Genomic DNA, 14,545 nt, shown 5'->3' with positions numbered 1-14,545 from the left:
AAGATGTCCATGCAATGGGATAGAGATGTATGTACAAAGTTGAGGTAAAGGAATGTTTATTTACATATGTACAATTTCTAATTGCAACTTAAACGGTTACAGGCTCCCGGGGAGGTGGGAGGGCGCATGTGAATCTGCAGCAGAACATGCCATGAACAGATGTACACTGGGTAAGTGACATTTTCCGTTCGGTGGCATGTGTAGCTGCAGATACACATGCTGTGCATAGACTACAAAGCAGTAACCCTCCCCAAAGCGGTGGTCAGCCTGTAGGAGTTGAAGTTGTTTGAAATAATGTTCTTAGTACAGCCTGTCCTACTGTGGCTTGTTGTGTTGCTAACACATCTACACAGTAATGTTTGGTAAACGTATGAGGTGTGGACCAAGTGGCTGCCTTACAAATTTCTGTCATTGGTATGTTTCCTAGAAAGGCCATTGTTGCTCCCTCCCTTCTTTCTAGTGGAGTGTGCCTTTGGTGTAATGAGTAGTTGTCTTTTAGCTTTCAGGTAACAAGTTTGTATACATTTCACTATCCATTTGGCTATGCCTTGTTTGGGTATAGGGTTACCAGTATGGGGTTTCTGGAATGCGACAAACAATTGTTTCGTTTTACAAAATGCTTTTGTTCTGTGAGATGAGATCAAATTTTGGATTTGTGCGGAGAACAACTTTATGTTTGGGTACTTGTATAAAGGGTTCTTCAATAGTGAAAGTCTGTATTTCACTAACTCTTCGCAATGAAGTGATTGCTACTAGAGATGCCACTTTCCAAGTTAAGAATTGGATCTGACAAGAATGCATGGGTTCAAAAGGTGGGCCCATGATTCGTCTAAGTACAAAATTGAGATTCCAAGGGTATTGGTGGAGTTCTTGGAGGTATGATTCGTTTTAGTCCTTCCATGAAGGCTTTAATGACTAGTATCCTAAATAGGGATTTTGTGTGTTTAATTTGCAAATAAGCCGAAATTGCAGCGAGGTGTATTTTGATGGATGAAATGGCTAGATTTGCTTTTTGTATGTGTAGTAAGTATCCTACGATGTCTTGTATGGACGCATCCAACGGTGTAATGTGTTTTGCTTGGCAGTAGAAGACAATACTTTTCCATTTGTTAGCATAACAATGCCTGGTGGTAGGTTTTCTTGCCTGTTTAATGACTTCCATACACTCGTTTGGAAGATTTAGATAGCCAAACTCTAAGATTTCAGGAGCCAGATTGCTTGATTGAGCATTGCTGGATTGGGGTGTCTGATCTGCTGTTTGTGTTGCGTTAACAGATCTGGTCTGTTTGGAAGCTTGATGTGAGGTACTACTGAGAGGTCCAACAGTGTGGTGTACCACGGTTGGTGTGCCCATGTTGGTGCTATAAGTATTAGTTTGAGTTTGTTTTGACGCAGTTTGTTGACTAGAAATGGAATGAGTGGGAGAGGGGGAAAAGCATAAGCAAATATCCCTGACCAGTTGATCCATAGAGCATTGCCCTTGGACTGAGGGTGCAGGTACCTGGACGCGAAGTTTTGGCATTTAGCGTTTTGGTTTGTGGCGAACAGATCTATGTCTGGTGTCACCCGCTGACGAAAGTGTCTTTGTAGTACCTGAGGATGTATTTCCCACTCGTGAGTTTGCTGGTGATCCCAACTGAGATTGTCTGCTAATTGATTGTGAATCCCTGGGATGTATCGAGCTATTAGGCAAATGTTGTTGTGAATTGCCCAATGCCAAATTTTTTGTGCTAGGAGGCAAAGTTGCGATGAGTGTGTTCCCCCCTGTTTGTTTAAGTAGTACATCGTTTTCATATTGTCTGTTTTGACAAGAATGTGTTTGTGAGCCAGAAGAGGTTGAAAAGCTTTTAGTGTTAGAAAGACTGCTAGCAGCTCTAAGTGATTTATGTGGAGCTGTTTTTGCTTGCTGTCCCACTGTCCTTGTATACTGTGATTGTTGAGGTGTGCTCCCCACCCAATCATTGATGCATCTGTTGTGGGAATGGCGTGAGGCACATGGTCTTGAAAAGGCCGCCCTTTGTTTAAATTTGTGGGATTCCACCACTGAAGCGAATAGTGTGTTTGGCGGTCTAGCAACACTAGATCTTGGAGATGACCCTGCGCCTGCGACCATTGTTTTGCAAGGCACTGCTGTAAGGGCCGCATGTGTAACCATGCGTTTGGGACAATTGCGATGCATTATGCCATCATGCCTAGGAGTTTCATGACAAATCTGACAGTGTAATGCTGATTTGGTTGTATTTTTGGCACCATGGTGTGGAATGATTGCACCCTTTGTGGGCTTGTACTTGCAATCGCTTTTTGAGTGTTGAGTGTAGCTCCCAAGTACTGCTGAATTTGGGATGGTTGCAAGTGTGATTTTTGATAATTTATTGAAAACCCTAGTGTGTGTGTAGGGTATCTATTACATAATGTGTGTGATGTTGACACTGTTCTTGAGTATTCGCCTTTATTAGCCAATCGTCGAGATATGGGAATACATGCATGTGTTGTCTCCTTATGTATGCTGCTACTACGGCAAGGCATTATGTAAATACTCTGGGGGCTGTTGTTATCCCAAAGGGTAATACCTTGAATTGGTAATGTTTTCCTTGTATAACAAGCCTGAGGTATTTTCTGTGAGTTGGATGGATGGGTATGTGAAAATACGCATCTTTTAAATCCAGTGTTGACATGTATTCTCCCTGTTTCAGTAATGGGACTACATCTTGTAGTGTCACCATGTGAAAGTGTTCTGATTGAATGTATAGGTTGAGAGTCCTGAGATCTAATATTGGCCTTAGTATTTTGTCCTTTTTGGGAATAAGGAAATACAGGGAATAGACCCCTGTTCCTTTTTGTTGATGAGGTACTAGTTCTATGGCTTGTTTTGTTAATAGTGCTTGCACCTCTGTTTGTAACATTGTTAGATGTTGCGACGATAGTTTGAGCACTTTTGGGGGAATATCTGGAGGAAAATGTATAAATTCTATGCAGTAACCAGGTTGGATAATTGATAGTACCCATGTGTCCGTTGTTATGTTTGACCATTGATTGTGGAACCTTTCCAGTCTTCCTCCCACAGGGGATGTGTGTTGGGGGAAGGTGATGGCAAAGTCACTGCTTGTTGTTAGTGGCTTGCTTTGTAGATTGGAATTTTTCCCTGGATTTGGGAAATTGCCCTCTGAAGAACCCTCGAAACCCCCACTCCTTGATACTGTGATTGGTATGAGGGCTTTCTCTGTGAGGTGGATGGTTCTGACGGCTGCGGCCTGAAACCCCCCTTATACTGCGGCTTCCTAAATGTCCCTCTGTATTGGGATGAGTAAAGCACTCCCATCGCTTTGGTTGTATCCGTATCCGTTTTAATTGTTTCTATGGCTGTGTCCACTTGTGTGCCAAATAGCTGTTGCTGGTTAAATGGCATGTTGAGGACCGCCTGTTGAATCTCAGGTTTAAAACCTGATGATCTAAGCGATGCATAGCGTCTAATTGTAACTGCAGTGTTTATTGTTCTTGCTGCACTGTCAGCTGAATCTAATGCAGACCTTATCTGGTTATTTGTTATTGCCTGACCCTCCTCTACTACCTGCTGAGTTCTTTTTTGGTATTCTTTGGGGAGATGTTGAATTATATCGCTCATCTCATCCCAATGAGCTCTGTCATATCTTGCAAGGAGGACCTGAGAGTTCGCTATGCGCCACTGATTGGCTGCTTGTGACGCTACCCTCTTTCCTGCAGCATCAGACTTTTTACTCTCTTTATCTGGAGGGGGTGCATCTCCAGATGACTGCAAGTTGGCCCCTTTTCTCACCGCACTGACCACTACCGAATCTGGGGGCAGCTGTTGCGTAATAAATACCGGGTCAGAAGGTGGTGGTTTATATTTCTTTTCTACCCTTGGTGTTATGGCCCTTCCCTTAACAGCCTCCTGAAAAATCTGTTGGGCATGTTTAAGCATACCCGGGAGCATGGGTAGACTTTAATAAGAGGTATGTGTTGAGGACAACAAATTTGAGGGGAGGCGCTGTGAGGATCTTGCCAGTATCCTTGTGGTTCTGTATCCTGGCTTGTCTGTCATCAAATTCTTCCATTTGTTGAAGTTCTTCCTCAAATCTGTGGCTTTCTTTCATCTGTTTAGAAAGTCCATGTTCCTCAGTATATGAGGCTTTTTTCGGCTCCAAAGCCGTTTTTTTCGGTACCGAAATGCCCATGGTGATAGTAGGCCTCGGTTCCGAAAGAGTCTTTTGGGGTTTCGATTCGACAAGTTGATGTCGAACTTTTTCGGAGACTGTGTACCGACTCGAGTCCGAAGACTTCGGTGCGGATGTGGCCTTTTTCGATGCCGAAGGTGTTGCTTGGTCACCGCTTGATTTCCTCCGGGTAGAGCCATGGCCTTCCGGCAGTGGCGTCCCCGAGGCCTTTTGTTTGGTCTTGGACTGGCTCTGGGTTTGGGCAGGCGTACTCACGTGCTGGCCTGCTGTCGGTGGTCGGTCCGCGTCGGATTCGTCCGAATCGAATCCTTGAATGGAGATGGCCATCTCCTCTTCTTCGGCGTTGAGGTGTTCGGTTCTCCTCGATGCCATTTGTAGTCGTCTCGCCCTTCGATCCCTTAAGGTCTTCTTGGAACGGAAGGACCTGCAGGCCTCACAAGTATCCTCTCGGTGATCTGGTGACAAACAAAGATTACAGACCCGATGGTGATCCATGTATGGATACTTTGCGTGGCACTGAGGGCAGAACCGGAACGGGGTCCGGTCCATGAGGCTTCAACGATTCCTGCGGTCGGGCCGACCAGGCCCAGGATGGGCACGGGTGCCCCGAAGGGCAACTGAAGGTGTGTTTCGCCAGTGCCGAGGTGTCGATGCAAGATGGGTCGCGATCGAAAACAATAACGACGATTTTCGGTGTTTTTTAAAGTTTTCCGAATCGAATAACCGGAGCAAAGAGGAGCACGTCCGAACCAAATGGCTGAAAGAAAACAATCGAAGATGGAGTCAATGCCCATGTGCAATGGAGCCGAAAGGGAGGAGTCACTCGGTCCCGTGGCTCGAAAAAACTTCTTCGAAGAAAAACAACTTGTAACACTCCGAGCCCAACACTAGATGGCAGGAACAGTGCACAGCATGTGTATCTGCAGCTACACATGCCACCGAACAAATATATATATATATATAAGTATATATATATATGTATAAATAGAGAGAGAGAGAGAGATACAAAGATCTGATTAAAGACTTCTATGCCTGTACAGCAAAGGTGCCCATGGTACATATACAAATTATTTTCATTTAGATTATTTGTATAAAAACTATTCCATGTGAATATTATGGAAGTATGGTAAAGTTTGGGCCTGCCTTAGCCTGCAGCCTTCATTCCTGGTCTATGGTGAGATGGATCTGATACCAATCAACTTCTGTCCCCAAACACCCTTCCACAAATAAGTCTCTGCCAGGCCGCAGTCCAGTTTTCGCCTTTTGAAAGACTTGTTCGCTTACTCCCCCTTTCTCCGTACCTTCACAAGCCTTGCAGCAGTGCCCTTTGACTGGAAATGGGCACTCCAATATCGGACAGGTACGTGGCTCACAGGAAACACTGCCTTCCCAGCACACGCACTTGCTGCATGGGTCAGAGGGGTCTGAGAACTGCTCTCCATTGGCCAGTTCCCGTCCATGCAGTAGACAACCTGCAAAAGACAAAATGCATCAAAGCAGAAAAGCATTACTGAAACCACCAACCACATTTTTCATGAGGCCAAGATCACAGATAAGGAACCTTGCATGAAAACTATTTTTTTCAGTACTACTAGTGATATCTTAAAAACGATTAAGATTATCAAAAAATAAGAAACATAGTTAGAAAGATGTGTTTTATCTCCCGGAACATTGGTGAATGCCCATTTTTTCACAATAGCAACATTTCTAATGATATCATGACTGCATCCATGGCCACGGAAAGCGGCTCATCTTAAGAACCCTCACAATTCTACGGAAGCATCTAAACCAGTAGAACTGCATGTCCATGTTTGAAATAACAGCATAGGCAAAGTCCTAAGAGTAATTTCCCTGGCTGCAGCAGTGAATTTGTTTGTAAGGAAACCAGAATATGTATTGGTATGGACAATCCCTAGCTAAGACCCATAAGGCTTCGGCAGTAAATCAAAGATCAAATGAGCCTCAAATATAACTGCCTCTGCCTCAGGCTTACCGGCCTTTCAGGATCAGCTGCTATCAAAGGGTGACTCATTCTTCCCTTAACCTACCAGAAATTTAGAGGTCCAACAATTTTTTTATCTCCTCAGCTCCCTATAGGTCAGCTCACCCCTGTCCTTGTTGTTATAAGCTGTGTATCTTTTCTATCAGTGTGAGGATTTGGGTGTACTATATGATATGGCTTATCATCCAGTGCACTCACAAATACCATCTTGGGTTCAGTCAGGCTCATTAACTTAACCTTAACCTCAACCCTAGGTAGCTGCCAACAGTAAGACATGGCAAAAGAACTATGTGCATAGCATCCAACAGCACCAAAAAACGAAATAAGAAGGTCACATCACACAAAAGAAAGAAGACACCAATGTATAAAAATAGATTATATTATTCAGAATTTTTAGAGTCCTTTATGAGCAAAATGCACAGGGGGGTTCAGGTGATACAGATTTTAGAAGATATTATCACTTTCAAATGTAACCACAAACAAGCATTGGTCAACAAAACCTTTGGAAACTTTTGAAAAGTTTGAAACACTTTGTTCGACTACTCCGGCCCATGTTGGGTGACGAATTCTGACAGGACTTAGGTCTAGGGGACCAGAGTGGACATTTTGGATAGTTACCTGTCTAGCAGAGCGTTTTTAAGGAAAGATCCAAAATTTACAGGATGACCGCCAAAGACATCTACTGAGTGGTGCTGATGCTGAGGGATGCAAGCAAATGATGCTCAAAGGATGCTCTGGCTGTGATGCAGTCGACGGGCTTGTCTTTGTGGTTGCTTCTCGCTCCACAGATGAAGTGGGGTGAAGTTGGCCCCAGAGATCTGGGTCCCTCAAAGTCCTCTACATTGCAGCAGCAGGCTAGCCGATGCTGGGCTACCGGTCAGTCTGCACCATGGGTAGGGCAAAAGTGTACCTTTGGTGTGAAGTATCTGGACTTGATAGTACTCCCAGGTCAGACAGACTCGAGTATAACTCTTGGCAATCTCGGATTTGTCCTCTTGGGGGCCTGGAGACTGGTATTGGCAAAAGTTCTGCAGTGGCTACCAACTTGTCGGTTTGTACTTCTTTAGCTTTTGTGTCCCCAGAACTGTTTCCAAGAGATCAGCTGACTGATCCTTGGAGTCACTGCTGTAGGCTGGGGCTGGGAACCAACTTTTGTTCCGGGCCAGGAGCTGCAGGCACAGTCCAAACTGCAGCAGGTGCAGTGCTTTCAACAGTGCAGCCTCTCTTTGTGTGAGCTCAAGGTCAGCAGGGCAGTTTTTCCTCAATCCTCTCTCTGATTCCAGAGTGATATGAGGGTCAGGGTGCCAGGGGTGCAATATTTATCCCAGGAAAGTGCCCTGAGGGGTCACTAGTCAATGGGCTACTGGGACCCCTCTTACCAAGTGACAAACTTGCTGTGATGTGTGGCATTTGGCTATCCCAGAATGCCACATTCTTGCCCCTTTCAAGATGACACATCTCTTCCTTTGTTGTCAAAAGCTTGGTGGCCCACCCTAGAGGGCTAGACACCTATTGTAAAACCAGTTTGGGGGTGAGTTTTCCCTCTTTGGCCCTGTCTCCATTTTGTCTGCAAGAATAAAAGGCACCCTGCTCTGGGGTTTTGGCGCAACTACCCTTATAACGGTGGCTTCCCCTTTTTTTTAATGTTTTTATTGAATTTTCAGTTTAGATCCATTTCCAACATTTAATATTTACAGTTTCAGGATATGATAGATCTGTTATGCAATTATCACACAAACAAACAATAAAACTTAACTTAGGTCTTGTCATTATGCTTAAAAGGTATTCAGATGCGGTTTCTGGATGATCAAATTAACCATGTGGTTTAAGTGGACTTATGTGCCCCGGCTTAGTAATGCTCCTTCCCTGGGCTATGCAGTTATTTGCTTTGGTGGGGGAGGACCAGTTAGTGACAGTTTGTGGTGTATGGGTCCCCTTGACTTTATGTTCCTGTGCGGGCACTAGATCCGCTCTTAATAATCACTATGGGTTACTTCAGGTGGAAGAGGTGGGCGTGGGAGTGCACTCTGATGATATAATTTGTCCCGTCCAGCTTGCTCGGGGTATGAAGATTAGCTAGGTAAAAGTGTGTTTGTCTCAGGGTCACCATATGTTCCAATTCATGGCGGTTTCTCATCGCTCTTGGCTTCTAGTCTGCTTATTAAAGTTTCCCAGACCTCGCTTCCTGTATGCTGTTGGCCCTCCCTTGCTGATTTCTGCAGTACCATTGACTTTGCGCTAGCCCATCTCAGTGTCCTGCTGTGCCAGGTTTTCAGATCTGGAGCTGTGGCCGCTTTCCAGTTCATCGCTATCAATCTTTTGTACATCACGTATGCTAGATCTGTGAACTTGTGTAGGTGCTTATGTTTCTTATCTCTCTGTCTCAGACCCAGCAGGCAGGATTTAGGGTCCACTGTGAGCGCCAACCCCGTCCACTCCGATACCCTCTCCACCACTCCGCTCCACTCCCAGTGCACCTGGGCGCATTCCCAAACCATGTGGTAGAAGTGTGCCAGTGGGGCCTTACACCTAGGGCAGGTTGGGTCAGAGCTGGGGAGCATGTGTTTAATCCTGGCTGGTGAGAGGTACGTTTGATGTGTGTAGTTGAATTGCATGTAGCGGAATCTGGGGTTTCTCGATACCCCCTGTGTGTGATGTAAAGCGTTCGGCCACTCCTCCTGCGAGATTGGGTTTGGAAGAACAGCGTTGCACCTTCCCCGTACCTTCTCCAGGTTAGGTGCGGGGTATTTATTCAGGGTTTTATATAGGTTCGACATGACCTTTGTCTGACTATCATATTGCAGCATATGGTGCAGTGCGGGGGAGATCGTTGGTTCTTGTTTTCCTGCCGACCATGTCTTCTTGATGGAATGGCATATGGCGTAATATGTCATAAATTGCCCAGGATTTACTGAAGTGAGGTCCCGTACCGATTCAAAAGACATTAATTTTCCTTCCTCAAAGTAGTCTCCTACGGTCACTATGCCCGCCTCTGTCCAGGCCGCTAACAAGTGTTTTCTGTCCCCTCTTTCCCAAACAGGGACCAGACCTAACTGAAGGAGCGGCGAGTAGGGGAGCACGCTGCGGCCATTTTGAATATATCTCTTCCAGCATGCATGCGCCACTAGCATAAGCGGTTTATTGGTTGCCCCCTTCGGAGACCTGGTTGCCAGCCAAGTGACCAAGGGTGCACCGCGCAAACTCGTCAGTACCCATGCCGACTCCGCTTGCGTGGCTCTATGCATCCAACTCAGTATCCACTGTAGTTGAGCAGCCGCGTAATAGAGTTCAAAATTAGGGGCACCCAGGCCGCCCGCATTCACTGGGCGCTGCAGTGTAGTGAGTGCGACGCGCGCTCTACCCCCTCCCCATATGAGCTGCAGCAATGTTCCGTTCAGATCTCGGAAGAAGCTCCTGGGGATCAAGAGCGGCAGTGCCGCAAAGTAGTATAGAAGCCTGGGTAATATCAGCATGTTTGCTATCACCACTCTGCCCATCGGTGACAGTGGTAGTTTGCTCCAGAATCGTAGCGACCCCTTTATGGAAGCCAATGCTCTCCCCAAGTTTCCATCTCTGAGATCCTCTTGTCTGTGATATATTTGCACCCCCAGGTATTTGAATGAGTCAAAGCACCATTCCAGGTGCCCAGTCAGGGATGTTTCTCTGTTTAACAGGGACCGTATGGTCAAGGGGAACACGCACGATTTTTCCCAATTCACCACCAGACCTGACATCTCTCCGAATTCGGTCAGGAGTGAAATTACTAATGGAATCGTCTTGCTTCCCTTCCGCACGTATATTAAGGCATCGTCTGCATATAAAGATATTATATGGTGCGCCCCATTCCTGAGTATACCCCAGCTGACCTGCATAATCCGCAGGCAGGTCGCCAATGGTTCCATTGCTATATCGAATAGCAAGGGGGACAGGGGGCATCCCTGTCTGGTGCCTCTAGCAATCGGGGTGCTATCAGATACAACTCCCCCCGTTTTCACAAGAGCTTGTGGGTTAGAGTACAATGTCGGTACCCATTGTTATAATTGGGTCCGATTCCCATTTTCCGCATAGTGGCGAATAAAAAGTCCCACCCTAGTGTGTCAAATGCCTTCTCAATGTCTAGTGAAAGCACCATTTCCTCATGCGCCTCCGGTGGAGTGCCCCCCAGCACACCCAACAATCTGCGGATATTTAAAAGGTGTTGCGTTTGGGGATGAAGCCATTTTGGTCGTCATGTATCAATGTGTGAATGACGGGTGCTAACCTGTTACCCAATATTTTACCCAGGATTTTGCAGTCAGTATTTAAGAGTGAAAGTGGCCTGTAGGATTTAACATCCGTGGGGTCCCGCCCCTGCTTGGGTAGGACCACTATCATAGCTTCTCTCTGCGTGGGGGGCAATGCCTTGTGGTTCCAGGCCTCCTCAAATACTTTCAGCAGATGAGGCTTTAAATGCTTTGAGTACTTCGCATAGTATTCTAGTGGAAGGCCGTCTATTCCTGGCGCTTTGTTCCTGGGCATCTGTGCTAGTGCTACGTCCAATTCCTCTGCGCTCAGAGGTGCCTCCAGTTTCTCACCATTTTCCTGAGACAGTTGTGCCAATTGAGAACCTGCAAGGAAGGATGTAAGCTGTGCGGGTGTACAGGCCGCTCGTTTGGCATAGAGGTTCGTATAGTATTCTCTGAACGGCCCATTTATCTCTACTTGCGCGGTGGCTGTCTCGCAGTCGTCTAGTTTTATAGCCCCTATTGGAGACTGCTGTAGGTCCTCCTTTAGGAGCCATGCCAGCAGCCTGCCTGATCTGTCTCCCTCCGACTGTAGGCGCATTAAATATTATTTGTGGTCGTGTCTACGAAGGCGAGAGTCTACTTCATTATATCTTATACCTCCCTCCTTGCCACCGGTGTTTCCAGTGCTCTCAGTTCCTTTTCTAAGTAAACTGATCTCCGCGTGTAGGGTACGCCTCACCCCCCAGGTGGACGACATGCAGTACCCCCTAACTACCACCTTATGCGCCTCCCACTCTACCGCCCTTGAGCCCGCGGAGTCTGTGTTAATTTCCCAGTACTGCCTCAATGCCGTGTCCAGTCCCTCTGCGTATGCCTGGTCTTGGAGTGCTTCTGGTTGTAGTCACCATGTAGGGATCACTGAGCGTCCTCTACCCCATTTTAATATCATTCTGAGCGGTGAGTGGTCCGATAATGTCTTAGCCAGGTATTCTGTCCCGTTAGTCAATGTGCATATATCCGCAGTGCCCCAGATTATATCTATTCTAGTGTGTACTTTGTGGGGTATTGAGTAGAATGAGTATTCTCTCTGTTGGGGGTGTTGCATGCGCCATAAATCGTATAGTCTCATATCTTCCGCCCATATCTGCAAAGGGCACTTAGCACTTCTATTTGTTATTCCTTTCTTGGGGGGGTTTGATCTGTCCAGCACTGCATTTGGTAAGCTGTTAAAGTCGCCCCCCCATATGGCCGGGGCTGCGGGGTTTACTAGTAGTGCTGGGGAGAGTGTACCCAGAAAGCCCGCCAGTGGGTTGTTGGGGGCGTAAATCCCTATAATCGATACGTGTCTCCCATCTAGTTGTCTCTCTACTATTACGTATCTGCCCCCTTGGTCTAACTTGTACGAGGTTCGGATAAATGGGACGTCGCCTGCTATCCATATCAATACTCCCCTAGCAAATGCTGAATAGGCTGTACCTGTTATCTGCCCACCCCATTTCCGGCGGATCTCCTGTTGCTCAGGCTCCAGTAAGTGTGTTTCTTGTAGAATAGCTATGTGGACTCTCTGGCGTCTGAGACGTGCGTGCACTTGCGCTCTTTTGTCTGGCATGCCCATGCCCCTCCCATTCCACGTAACTATTTCATATTGGTGTGTGTGTACATTCACGTGTTGGGACATATATTGTTGTGTGGTGTACCTCTGCAATACCCATTCCGGATTGCGACTTGCTTCCGAGCTCCCCCCCCATTTCTCCGGGTGTGTGCTTAAGACTGACATCCGCGGTAGTATACCCTGTCCACTGAGTTGACCTATAACATACAACTTAACTCCCCCCTCCCCTCCCCCCATTCTATTTCCCTTGAACAACTGCTATCACGCAATGAAACACACCACACTCTACTATTTGGTGAAGCCTGTATCCGTACAAATACCTGTGGGGGAGCCATTTTAATTGCCAGATGTGTCCCTTATACGGAGCTCACATCCTTCCTCAGACCTAGTCTGCGTGTATGTATATGTGTGAGTGTGGGCGCTCCCGATATGTTAGCCCCCCCCCCCCTTTCCGTATGCTCAAAAATATTAACCAGCGATCACAGCAGGTAGGGATTAATTGTACAAAAGATACTCTTTATAGCCACCATGGCTGGCAGTTCGGTTCCTGCTGCGGTCACTCCTGTTCCCTGGCCGCATGTCACCCCAACAGGGCAGTGGAGACAGTCTTGTTATTGCCGTTCACAGTTCGTCTGCAGTTCTAGGGGTGACCTCCGGGCCCCTGAGCGCTTCTGTAATCGTGGAGTCCGAGCCCGCCAAGGGGCCCGTCCGGAATGTCTCGAAAGAGTTCTGCATGAGCAACGGGGTTTCTTTCAACACTTTTGCTCTTTCCTCCGCTGCCTGTCTCTCCGTGGGTTGACCCTTGGGGCGTCTCCTGGTGCACTTCCTCGATGAGGAGGTCAGCCATTCCTCCTCTTCGTTCGCGCCTTCGTTAGTTTGCGCTATGCCTTTAGCGTGCATCCAAGTCCAGGCGTCTTCGGGGGAGGTGAACATGTGGGTGCGTTCTTCTGAAATTACTCTCAGTTTGGCAGGGAAAAGGAGAGCATATTTAATATTGTGCTCCCGAAGTCGTTGTTTAATCTTTACATAGGAGTTCAGTTGTTTCTGTACTTCCTGTGTGAAGTCTGGGTAGGCATGGACCACTGAGCCCTCATGTCGGAATGGGCCTTTGCTGCGAAATTGCTGCAGTATCAGGTCTCGGTCCCTATAGTTTAAGAATTTCGCTATTAATGGTCTGGGTGGTTGACCCGGTGATGGCGGTCTCCCCGGGACTCTGTGCGCCCTTTCCACAGAAAAGAACTTCGAGGGAGACCCACTCAGCACTTCTTTAATTAGCCATTGCTCTATGAATAGTTCTGAGCTCTGTTCTGGTGATTTCTCAGGAAACCCTACGAAGCGAACATTATTACGCCAGGATCTGCTTTCTGCTTCTTCGGCACGCCTCCAGACGCTGAATTTGTTTCTGGTTTTCCGAAACTATAGGACTCGTCTTGCTCAGGGTATCTTCCGTTGTTTTCACTCTCTCTGTCAAGCTCCGATGGTCCACTCTGAGTAGGTTCAGATCTTGCGATACTGTGTCTATTCTGAGTTCTAGCGAGGATTTAGTGTCCATGTTTGCCTGAAGCACTTTTTTTAATTGTATAGAGTGGGATTGGAGTGTGCTCTCCAGTGACTGCAAGGTTGGGATTTGCTGTTGGTCGCTGGACGCCGGGCCAGGCACATTTCGTTCTTGGTTTTTGGCGGACTTGGACTTCCCAGCCATTGTTATATCTTGTGAGTAACTCCCACAGCAAGGGGGCAGCTTTATTGTGTGTTTCTTGAGCGGCCGGGCACCCTAAGAGCACTGGTTCTTCTTTCGGCATATATTGCCCTATTGAGGCCCCTACAGTCTGCCTGTGGACCCTGTCTGTCAGGCCAATCTATGGGGCATTGTGCTAGATCAATTGGATCAATTGGGGGGGGATCCTGCTGCTAATGGTTGGATGCTCCGGTCTCGGGGTGCGTATAGGTGCCCCTACAGGGTGCCCACCCTGCATAGAGCCTTTGGGGTTCCAGGAGGCCCGGGTGCCCGCAGTGGTCCGCCCCAGACACCGCTCCTGCGCTTGTCCGTGGGCACCTGCCAATGTAGCGCAGAGAGGCCTGCAGGGGAGGTCGGCTTTATCGAAGGTGGCGGCACGGGGGGGGAAGGCTCCTGGTCAATCCACCCCCTCGCCTATTTTCCGGAGTCCATATTGTTGCCCCCTTTTCCCTTTTCACTGCCCCCTCGTTGCCGGGGGGGGCATTTATTTTCTTAATTGGGCGGTGGGGGGGGCTATCCCTGATGCACTTGGGCGCTGCACCCTTGGGTCGGGTGAGCGCCTGTGAGTCCAATGCGGCTTCGCAGCCGTCTCCTTTCTTTGCCCCTTGTGCCTGTTGCCTTGTATGTCTAGCGCGGCCAGGCCGTCCCCGGCGCTCGGCCGCAGCACCACCGCACTGCCGCTCCCCTGCGCTCTGAGGGGGCGACCCGCCCCGCAAAGGAGAGCCGGTCCAGCCCGCCGGCACGCTCTACCCGGATCCGCCAGAGGGGGGGGGG

General features: G+C 47.8%; 1 protein-coding gene across 1 annotated transcript in view; it reads right to left on the bottom strand.

Annotated features, from left to right (window-relative positions):
- The window catches only part of KCP (kielin cysteine rich BMP regulator), a 521,393-nt gene that overhangs the window by 224,421 nt on the left and 282,427 nt on the right, over nt 1-14,545 (bottom strand). Inside the window, exon 35 of the mRNA XM_069229392.1 lies at nt 5,495-5,665. Within this exon, the coding sequence (XP_069085493.1) occupies nt 5,495-5,665 (171 nt within the window). The remainder of the gene's footprint in view (nt 1-5,494; nt 5,666-14,545) is intronic.

Source organism: Pleurodeles waltl, chromosome 4_1, assembly GCF_031143425.1.
Source record: "Pleurodeles waltl isolate 20211129_DDA chromosome 4_1, aPleWal1.hap1.20221129, whole genome shotgun sequence".
Classification (NCBI taxonomy): Eukaryota; Metazoa; Chordata; class Amphibia; order Caudata; family Salamandridae; genus Pleurodeles; species Pleurodeles waltl.
Note: the sequence above shows the minus strand (reverse complement) of the source record. Positions and strands in the feature narration are given on the sequence as shown.